We start from the raw sequence: 10,720 nt of genomic DNA on the forward strand, positions 1-10,720 counted from the left end.
TGGTGTTTCTCCCCCTCACTCCTTTCCTTCCCCTCTCTGTAAAACTAAAAATAAATAAAATTTTAAAAAGTGTTACATTAAAATTTCATTTATATTGATAGTTGAGTGTTTTGGCCCCTTTAAGTTTGCACCCAAGGCAGCGTCTTGCCTGTTGACCCCAGTCCTGGCCCTCGTCCTGATCAAACCTCATCACTGAGTGTGGAAGGGTCGCCTCCCAGCTCCTGGCCCACTCTCACAGCACTTCTCCAACAGCCTTGGTTCCCTCCCAGGTAACGGCTCAATAAATCCTCCCAGAACGTGCTCCCTCCTCACTCTGCTCCAGCCGCCCCAGCCACCATGATGCTCCCCAGACACACCAGGCTCAGCTCTGCCCCAGGACCTTTGCACTTCCATGCCATCTGCCTGGAATGCTCTTCCCCCCGATGTCCAGTGGCTGGTTTCCTTACTTCATTCAGACCTGTGCTCAAATAGAAAGTCACTTTTTCCTATGGATCTTCTCAGAACATTCTGTCAAAAACAATACACTCCCTCTTCCAAGTCATCTGACCTAAAATAATGATTTATTATTTCTCGAAAACCTATGGGTTGGTTGGGCTCCACTGGGTGGTTCTTCTACCCCCCAAGTAGCATTGGCTCGGGTCACTGTGTGGCCGCATCCAGCTTGAGCGCTGCTGGAGCTGCAATGTTCTAGATGACTCAGGCTCATCTCCACATGGCCTCTGCCTCTCCACAGGGACTCTCCGCAGGGCAGCGGGACCTCTATGTGGTAGCGTGAGGCTCTGAGGAGAAAGCAGAAGCTGCCCCCTCTCAAGGCCTGGGCTTGGAATTTCCAGAATGTCACTTCTGCTACATTCTGCTGGTCAAAGCAAGCCACAAGGCCAGCTCCAATTCAAGGGAAATGGACAGAGATTTCCCCTCTTGACAGGAAGTGTCCTGTGCCTACAGAGATGGGAGAAATTGTCAGTGGCCATAGCTGTAGGCAATCTACACACCCCACCCCCATCCCTTACCCTTGTTGTCAGGGCGGCAGGTGATGCGGGCTGGGAAAGGATTCACAAAGAGAAGAAAGTGCAGAGAGTAAAGTTTTTTATTTTTGTTTTCCCAAGGGAGGGAAAGGGCTTGGTGTGAAGATGTGCAGCTGGACTAGCACCAGCACCAGCACCGGCCCTGAGGGGTTAGTGCTTTGAGTTTTTATCAGGTGATGGGGCGGCTGTAGGCAGGATGATTCAGCTTGGCTGTAGTGTGTTTTGATGTTATCTTTGGGTTCAGGGTAGGTGGTCATTGGGGTTCCTAGAGCCTCTGTACCCTCAGGGCACTCCCAGTAACTTTTTAGTCCTCAGGGTAAAGGCTCATAAAACAATTTGGGTCAGTCATGCTTGGTGGGGTCCAGCCAGCTCTGGGAGACTGGGCCTAAGAAAGTGGCTTTTGTCCTATCGCTTGTTTTCTTGTTTTTCTTTTTTCTTATTGCTATTTGACACTATCTTATTTTTGTTTACTATCTTTATCTTTCAAAAATATAAGCTCTATGAGGACAAGGGCCATCTGTGTCTTACTCGCTGCTGTGTCTGTGCCCAGCACACAGAAGGGAGCCAACACTCCAAGTTCAAGGAATCAGTGAGTGGATCCTGGGGACTGACTTCAGGATTCCCCAGCATTATGGTAAATGGAGAGGAGGTGAAGGCCAAAATGTGGAGATATTCCTCGGGACAGGTTTTAGGATTTTTACTAGACATGGAAAGAAAGGACAGGGAGGAAGGGAGGATTAGGAGTGGGCAGGAGGAACAGGAGGAAGAAAGGAGGCAGGGGACGGGACCGTCTTGGTCCCAGCTATATCTCCAGCCTCAGCCAGCACGGGGCCCAGCACATGCAAGCGGTCAGAAAGTGTGTCAAAGGCGTGGAGATTCTCCAAAAGCCTTTGCTGACTCCACTCCCTGCGCTGGGTCAGGCATCTCCTCTGGGCAACTCCACCCCTGCCTCACCCACTGTGGGTTGTCACTGCCAGGGGACAAGTGAGGACTCAGGGCCACTTCCAGTCACTTCCACAAACATCAACCATCAGGCCCTTGGCTCACCGTCTGCCCATTACAGCAGCTTCCTTCCTGGAGGGGAGGCCTGTCTCCATCCCCAAGGGGCTCCCAGCCTGGCAGGTGAACGCAGAGTGGACGCTTGGGAAACACCTTCCTTGATTCTAAGGTGCACTTTCCTGCATCCTGGCCGTTCTGAAATCAGGAAGGGTCACCGTCAGCCCAGCAGTGGTTGTGACCAGCTGCCTGGATGCGATAGCAGAGCAGCTCTTGGAGGCGATCGGCACATTCAGGGTGGTATGGCCGTAGACTGGAGCAGCTTTTAAAAACAAAACAGTCACCCATTCACTCAGTAACAGCATGGTGGTCGTTCCCGATGGCAGGGGAACAGCGTGGGAAAGCATGGAGGCTGCGAGGACACCGCGGTCACACTCCACGTGGCCTCAGGAACAGCTTAGCCAACGCATTTCCCTTGTATTTTCCTAGTTAGAGACACACACGTGTGTGGTACATGATAAATCAGTATTCTCTTTCTTTTTTTTTTTTTTAAATAATTAACTAATTAATTCATTATTTTAGAGAGAGGGGAAGGGAGGGAGAAAGAGAGGGAGAAAAACATCAATATGAGAGAAAAACATCGATTGGTTGCCTCTTGTCACAAGTCCTAACCGGGGATGAACCTGCAGCTCCTGATGGGAAATTGAAATGGTGACCCTTCAGTGTGCAGGATGACACCCAGACAACTGAGCCAGAGCGGTCAGGGCAAAGCTGTGTTTTCAATGAGTGTGAAATAAAAATTTTAAGTGATAAGGACACAGTGTGTCATGGTGCTATTGGTAGCATGCTTTCCCTGGTTAGTGGGACCTACACCGATGCATCCATCTGACAACGGGGGGCCCCTCTGGTTTGATTACACAGGGAACTCGTGGGAGAAATGGATGAATAAACGTGCTCATCTCAGTTGTCTTTGCCTTCCTCTCTATTCCAGCCTCAGCTCCTGGGTTTTATGTCAGGGTGACACACGGAAGAGCAGCATTTTGTCCCCATTAAATGAGTCATTCCACCCATCCGATGGGCTCACGCAGTGCCTGGCGCACGGTGAATGCAAGGTAAGTGAACCCTCTGCCTCTGTCAGTGATCACATCAGCCGCCCCGCCAGCCCGTGAGGTCTGTAAGAGCAGGGACAAGTAGGACTCACATCTCAGGACCAGTACAGGGACTTGCCTCAGGTCAGGTCTAAACACATGTTTCTGGAACTACCAAATAATTGAGTAAATTACTGGGCAGGCGAGAACTCTCTCAGCTCAGGGTCTTCGCACAGGCTGGATCTCTAGCCTGGGAGGCAACTCCCTAGCAGGCTAGGAGGCTCACTGCTTCTCGTCCTTCAGATCTCAGCTCAGGTGCCCTCTCCTCCAAGAAGCCCTCCCTGATCCCCAGGGTGGGTCAGGTGCCTCTTTTGCACTCTCACAGTCCTCTGGGATCCCCCATTCCCATTCTTCTTGCTCTGGGTCCTCACTGCCTGGAGACCTCTCAGTCCAGGCAGGGCAGAGCCCCAGGCTGTTCTGGTCATTGCGGCATGCCCAGCACCCAGCCCAGGACACAGCCTGTGAAGGCGCTGAATGATAAATGAAGAGGGAGGGGGAGGCTTGGCAGATGGGCATGGGTGCAGCCCCTTCCTGGCTGGCTCTCCAGGAGCTGGAGGAAGTGGTCCGGGACCTGGAGCAGAATGAATGGGGGTCATGAATGAATGCGGTGGTTTCCAGAGGCGTGTCATCGAGTCTCTCCTGCTCTGCAAGTCTGTCTCTGCCCGAGTGCGTGTGGTTTGTGAGGGGTGTGTGTGTGTGTGTGTGTGTGTGTCAGACTTGCTTTCCTGTAATGAGTCCGTATTTGAGGGTCTTCCGTCCTGGGCCAGGTGTTCGTGTCTGTGAATTTGGGGGAGAAGTCTTGGTCTGAGTGTTCGGTATCTGGGAATGTCTGAGAATATTTTGAAATCTGGCCTCTGTGCATTTGTGTCCATCTGCGAGAACGTGAAGGAGTCTGGGCCGCTGGCCTGCACTCCCGTCTTCTCGGTTTGTGAATTCTGGGCTCCGTGCTCGGCCGACTGCGGTGCCGCAATGCCTGGCGTGGCCTTGAGCTGGTCTCTTCTCTTTCTGGGTCTCCACCTTCTCCTCTGTTCTTGTCAGAGGCTTCTTTGCTGCACCTAACTTTGGATTCAGGGAATCCTTTGACTAGCGGGTACCTCTGGCTGTATCCCAGGGTGTGGGGGTAGGAGGGATCCCCGAGTGCCTGGCTTGGGTGAAGAGGAGGCCAGGAGGGGGGACCATGTGGAGACGGCTCCAAAGTACTGCAGGGTCTGGGGGAGGCTTGGCAGTAGAGAGAGCAGCTGCATTGGGGGGGGGGGGAGCCAGTGTCCCCCAGCAGCCTGAGGCTCCTGAGTCTGGGGCTCTAGACCTTCAGCTCCTTTCCTGTGCATGTCACGGTCCCCAACCCCTGATCCCCGTCTCAAGCTGTATAGCTTTTCACTCTTTCTGTAGTTGGCGTCTGTGATGCCGTCTTTCTCTGTTTTTTTTTTTTTTTCTGACTCGGACTCTCAACCATTGTGTCTCCCTGCCCGACTCCCCTGTGTTTTTTTTCCTTAGGGAATCTCTTTCCCCACCTCACCTCCCCCTTTCTCAGAGGGCCTTTGCCTCCCCCTTTTCTCACTCACATCTCTCGCTACTTCTATCTCCCTCTTTGTTACACTGATGCCATTTAAATGGTTGTGAGGAAGCAGAGGGGAGAGCAGAAGAGAGAAAGCTGTTATGAAGAGCCAGACCCTGAGCTGGGTGTTGAAGGACAGGCAGGGGTGGGGGGGCCAGTAGGAGAGGGAGGGAGGAGGCCAGAGTCAGGGAGTCTGGACACCAGATGCTGAACTGAAGGGTGGATGCTGGGTTGGGTGTGGAAGCCGAGTGCTGGCCAGGGCCAGGCAGCACTGCTGGCAGTGACCTCGGTGTAGTTTCAGAGCTGGCCTTTCCCCAGCACTTCCTGTCGTCCTGGCAGCACTGGCGATGCTAAATCACCACCCTCCCCGCAGGTGGGTAGGTGAGGAGATGGTGCGGAGAAGGGAAAACGAATGACTTGTTTGGCAAACAGAGTGCCTAGTTGGAGGAGGAGAGTTAGGTGCGTGGTGAGGAGGGCCAGGCCTTCCTTCAGACACTGGGTCTGTGTCTGGGGCGTGATGGAGACTGCGGATGGGATTTGAACAAGTCTCGTTCAGAGATAGAAAGATCTCCCTCTAGGTCCTTTGTGGGGGACGGAGGGCCCAATGTGACTGACTGGCAGCCCCATGAGCAGCTGGGGGTGGGACCCCCGCCAGTGCAACCCCACCCCCTGACATCACTGTCACATTATTGCACAAGGGCTGGTTGACCAATAAGCTGCCACTTGCCACCACGGGTCCTAGCAACGGGTCTGGCCCTGGGCTAACAGGGCAGGAGACCCCCCCAGCGGGGAGAGTGTGAGGGGAGAGGGAGAGCCTACAGGGCAGGTGAGCATCCCGAAGGCAGGGTCTCCAACTGGGGCCTGTGGGTGGGGGTGCGGCTTCCACTCCCAACCCAGCTCCCTCGGCTCTACCTCCCCCCAAGGGCCGTGAACCTGTCTGCCCCTTGCTGCCAGGACCTGTCTGAGGCTCCCAGCCTCCGTTCCCTAAGATGTGGGAGGGGGGCAGGGTGGGGGTGGATGTGGACACAGCATGGGGGAAATGGCCTGACCAGGGATGGGGGGAAGACCTGGGGGGACAATGTCATAAGGACAAGTTTCTGTGGGGTTGAGGGTGGAGGTGGGCACAAGGGCAGCCAAGGAGACAAGGAGGGGCAAAGACATGTGCCTGAAGGTAGAGCAGCTCTTCAGAGGACGAGGGAGCCAGGGACCTGGGTGTGAGTCCTGGTGGTGGCTCTGAGCAGAGACATCACTTGTGTGGTCTGAGCCCCAGTCCCTCTCCATCGACGGGGACAGTGACCCTGGACGTGGTTGTCTCTCCCAAGGTTGTCTGAAGAGTCTTAGTCAGTGAGGAGTGTGTTTTAGAGGCGATGGACCAGAAGAGAGTGTGACTGGGAAGAGGGAGGGCCAGGGAAGCTCCCAGGTGAGGAGGATGGGGTCTGAGGAGAGGCCCCACTTGGCTCCAGGGCGTGGGAGGGGACTGGGCCTGGCGAGGCCGCCCGGCAGGGCTGGGTGTCCAATGAGGAGGCTCCCCGGTGTCTGGGCCCTTCCCCATCCGGGCTTCTTCCACCAGCCCAGCCCACAACTGTCCTCAAAGTTAGCCTAAGGACAGACAACACAGGGGCTCGACAGCCAGCATCACAGTGGCCCTGGGAGGCAGGCGGGGTTCCTTCCCACGTGCAGATCAGGCAGCCGAAGCTCGGGAGGGAGGGACCCGAAAAGTCGCACAGCTAGAAGTGTTAACGATGACAGCAATAACGATGATGACGCTGACAAATGACACAGACCACCTGCTCTGTGCCAGCCCCCATTTGAAATGCTTCCTGTGTACTAATGCACTGAATTCTCAACAGCCCAAGAAGGTGGTTTTCTATGATTGTGGTTATCCTCATCTTACAGATGAGAAACATGAGGCGGAGGGGAGGTAGCTTGCCCCAAATCCTCAGCAACTCTGCAGCAGAGCCAGGAGTCGATCCCAGGATGTGGGTGTCCTTTGCCTTCACGTCACGCTGCTCGTGTGCAGTGATCGTGGTGGCGGAAGCACAGCCACCGTTCTCGACTGCACCCAGGGGCTGGGTGTCAGCCCTCCCCTCGGCAGGCCTGGCCACATCATTTGTGGGCCCAGCACCAAAGACAAATACAGGGCCCTGGTTCAAATATGATGAAGAATTTCAATCAGGCAGTTATCTGCCTGCAGATAAGCGTTAAGCCGGGAGTTGGGCCTTATGTGGCTGCCCAGGTCACAGCTGCCCGAAAAACGGCCCTGTTCCTAGATTACCCCAGGGACTCCTCAGTGCCACTGCACGCAGGTCAGTCATCATGCCCGCTACCCAGAGCAGCAAATAGGCTCAGAGAGGGGCCTACTTTTGCCCCAGGTCACACAGCAAGTTAGTGGCAGAGATGGGATGTAGACCTGGGCCTGACAGACTCCAAAGCCCCCTAATTCATGTCCACAATGTTCACCCCCAGGGATGTTTGAGAAGGGGAGGGCTGTGGGGTGCCAGAGCGGGGACTGCCTTCCTGTCCCTGGTGTCTCCTGCCCCACGCCAGGCCCAGGAGACATGAAAGGCTCCCTTCTCTGCCCCCAGACACCAGGACCCCTGGTCCTGTCGCTCCCAGGCCCCGGCACCCCTGAGCCATGGCCACTTCGAAGTGTCCCGGGGAGGAGGAGACCACCATCCTCATGGCTAAAGAAGAGCTGGAGGCCCTGCGCACCGCCTTCGAGTCCGGTGACATCCCCCAGGCCGCCTCCCGCCTCCGGGAGCTGCTGGCCTCCTCCGAGAGCACCCGCCTGGAGGTGGGTGTCACCGGCGAGTCAGGCGCTGGCAAGTCGTCGCTCATCAACGCCCTCCGTGGCCTGGGGGCCGAGGACCCCGGTGCGGCTCTCACCGGCGTGGTGGAGACCACGATGCACCCCTCGTCCTACCCACACCCACAGTTTCCCGACGTGACCCTGTGGGACCTGCCTGGGGCCGGCTCTCCGGCCTGCTCCGCCGACAAGTACCTGAAGCAGGTGGACTTCGGCCACTACGACTTCTTCCTGCTGGTCTCCGCCCGCCGCTGCGGGGCCGTGGAGACGCGCCTGGCCTCCGAGATCCTGCGCCAGGGCAAGAAGTTCTACTTCGTGCGCACCAAGGTGGACGAGGACCTGGCGGCCACGCGCACGCAGCGGCCCTCCTGCTTCAACGAGGCCGCGGTGCTGCAGGAGATCCGCGACCACTGCGCCGAGCAGCTGCGCGCGGCTGGTGTGGCCGAGCCCCGCATCTTCCTCGTGTCCAACCTCAGGCCGGTGCTCTACGACTTCCCGCTGCTCCTGTCCACCTGGGAGCACGACCTGCCCGCGCACCGGCGCCACGCCGGCCTGCTGTCGCTGCCCGACATCTCGCTGGAGGCCGTGCAGAAGAAGAAGGACATGCTCCAGGAGCAAGTGCTCAAGACGGCCCTGGTGTCGGGCATCATCCAGGCCCTGCCGGTGCCGGGGCTGGCGGCCGCCTACGACGACGCCCTGCTCATCCGCTCGCTGCGCGGCTACCACCGCAGCTTCGGCCTGGACGACGACTCGCTGGCCAGGCTGGCGGAGCAGGTGGGCAAACAGGCCGGCGACCTACGCTCCGTCATCCGCTCCCCGCTGGCCAGCGAGGTGTCTCCTGAGGCTGTCCTGCGGCTCTACTCGCAGTCGTCCAACGGCGCCATGCGGGTGGCCCGGGCCTTCGAGAAGGGCATCCCCGTGTTCGGTACGCTGGTGGCCGGCGGCATCAGCTTCGGCACCGTCTACACCATGCTCCAGGGCTGCCTCAATGAGATGGCAGAGGACGCCCAGCGGGTCCGCATCAAGGCCCTGGAGGAGGATGAGTCCCAGCCCGAGGTCAGCTTGGAAGCGGCTGGTGACAACCGCGTGGAAAACCATGGATCTGGGGAGGGAGGTGGCGAGGAAGCCCCAATCTCCATCCGCCGGAAGCTCGGCCTCCTGCTCAAGTACATCCTCGAAAACTGGAAGAAGCGCGACTTGGAAGAGAAGTAAAAGTGCAGCCCCCACCCTCCCCACCTCATCCACAAACCAAGCCTTAATAAAGCCAAACAAACGAAAGGCCCAAGTCGGAGCTGTTGCTGAGGGGCAGGGTGCACAGGGGTCTGGGGGAGGCGGGCGGCCCCAGGTGGAAGAGGGGTACACTGAGCAGGGATGGGAATTGACCCTGGAAAGAGGGAAGTTCTGGGAATGGGTGGTGGGCTGGGGTCTCCTTGGCGATCTCACTCTCCCTGGTCCCTAAGCGGCCAAGCGGGATTGTGGGGCCACTGGGCAGCCGGGCCTGGATCCAGGACAGGAGCCAACTGTCAGCCTGCGGTGGGTGGCCGAGTGGGGACCAGGGCCTGCACAGGTACTTATTTCAGTTGCAAAGGCATATCCCTTCCAGAGAACCCCAGGGTCCCAAAGGCCCCCTTTGGAGGGGGGAGGGGCAGCCAATCAGTGCCCAGGATTGGCACAATGGTGCCTAGCAACTGGGTTAAGCAGAGGTGGGCACACGGGCATCCTGGGCCAGCACTGCTGCCTGTGAGTGATGGCGGGCTGGGTGGTTGGCAGAGTGGAGCCACGTGGACCCTGGGGGCCTTAGTGCGGAGGTGGTGAGAGGGTGGATGGGCGGTTTCTCTGAGCATCGAGGGGGAGAGGAGGCAAGAGGGCACAACTCCACCACCTAGAAAGGATGGTTTCAGAAAGATGGTGGGTGTGTCTGAGCGTGACTGTGTGTGGCAATACGTGTGTCTGACTGGGAGGAATCCTGGTGAGTCTTCCTGATTTTGAGTAGTTTGCTGAGACTGGATATACCTGTCTGTCTGCATGGTTTGTGCCAGACAGAGAGAGAACACGAGCGAGAGAGAAAGGGTGCACACGTGCGCCCCCTAGTGAGTACTGGGAATGTGGTGAAAGGCCATGGGTCTCAAAGTGATGGTAACTGTGTTGGGATCTGAAAGTTTCACAGGGCTGAGTGCCAGAGAATGTGCAACACACTGGGTGTGCACATCTGTGTCTGGATCAGGTGACCCAGTGAAACCAAATTCCTTGGCTGATTCAAAGATCACACATGTTTAAAAAAGTCCAAGAACTGGGCTGGGGGCCCTGGACAGGACGGGTTGCCCCAGGACTTCTGTGGGCTTGGGCAAGGGTCAGGCAAGGGTTGGATTTAGGTGCACAGAAGGGGGAGTTTCCAGCAAGTCCCAGAAGGCCCTGGAGGCTGTGTACAAGGCCAGTGGCAAAATGGGGACTGTGGGGTCGGGAGGTGGCCTCCCCCCAGGTGCTCACAAATACTCCCTGTGGGTTTTCCAGGATCTGGTGATGGTTCTTGCCTCATTTGGGGGCCTCAAATTACCTGGAACCCTAGGAAACAGTTCCTGACTCAGAGGGTTCACTTCGACTTGCACAATTAAAGGGGGTACCAATTCTCTCAGCTGAAGAGCTCTCCCCTTTGCAGAAGGGATTCCTCTCTTCCCAGAGGCCTCCCCATTCATTGGCTTTGCCAGACAACTGGGGTTTACGTGGGCCCTTCTGCACCAACAGTGGTGCAGGGGATTGTGGGAGGGAAATCCCAGACCCCAGATGCAGAAGACAGCGGGTCCTTTCCAAATCCATTCTTGAAGGGGTGGATTCTCGAAGGGGTAGCCCACATCTCTGTACCTGTGAGCCCTCAGACATTGCCCTGAACACAGGACTCACTGGCCCCGAGGTGCAGGGATGGAAAGGTGGGCTCGAGGAGTGAGGGCCATCACCACCCTGGGCCTGAGGTCAGGAGAGACAGAATGGGTTAGAATGGGTTACTTTTGTCTCTAACAGTCACCATGTCCTGCCCTTCTGCCTCCATCTCTCCATTCCCCCATCTCAACTCCCTTAGCCCTAGGTCCAGCTTGGGCCCTGCCTCTCCCCACAGTTGCTGCCCTAGCCCCTCCGTTCCTCCTCTCCCAGCCTGTAGTCTCATTTCCCATAAGGCCACAGAAGGACTCCAATGTCC

At 57.1% G+C, this 10,720-nt stretch overlaps 1 protein-coding gene across 1 annotated transcript; it reads left to right on the plus strand.

The window, feature by feature from the left end:
• The first annotated feature begins 6,785 nt into the window (after positions 1-6,785).
• IRGC (immunity related GTPase cinema) lies at positions 6,786-10,331 on the plus strand. The gene has a single exon (XM_036013020.1). The coding sequence runs from the start codon at positions 7,360-7,362 to the stop codon at positions 8,740-8,742; it is 1,383 nt and encodes a 460-aa protein (XP_035868913.1). The 5' UTR covers positions 6,786-7,359; the 3' UTR covers positions 8,743-10,331.
• Positions 10,332-10,720: the final 389 nt, after the last annotated feature.

This window comes from Phyllostomus discolor, chromosome 12, assembly GCF_004126475.2.
Source record: "Phyllostomus discolor isolate MPI-MPIP mPhyDis1 chromosome 12, mPhyDis1.pri.v3, whole genome shotgun sequence".
NCBI classification, from domain to species: domain Eukaryota; kingdom Metazoa; phylum Chordata; class Mammalia; order Chiroptera; family Phyllostomidae; genus Phyllostomus; species Phyllostomus discolor.

Excerpts from the sequence above, each read along its gene's own strand:
- IRGC (XM_036013020.1), top strand. The coding sequence starts at position 7,360 with ATGGCCACTTCGAAGTGTCCCGGGGAGGAGGAGACCACCATCCTCATG.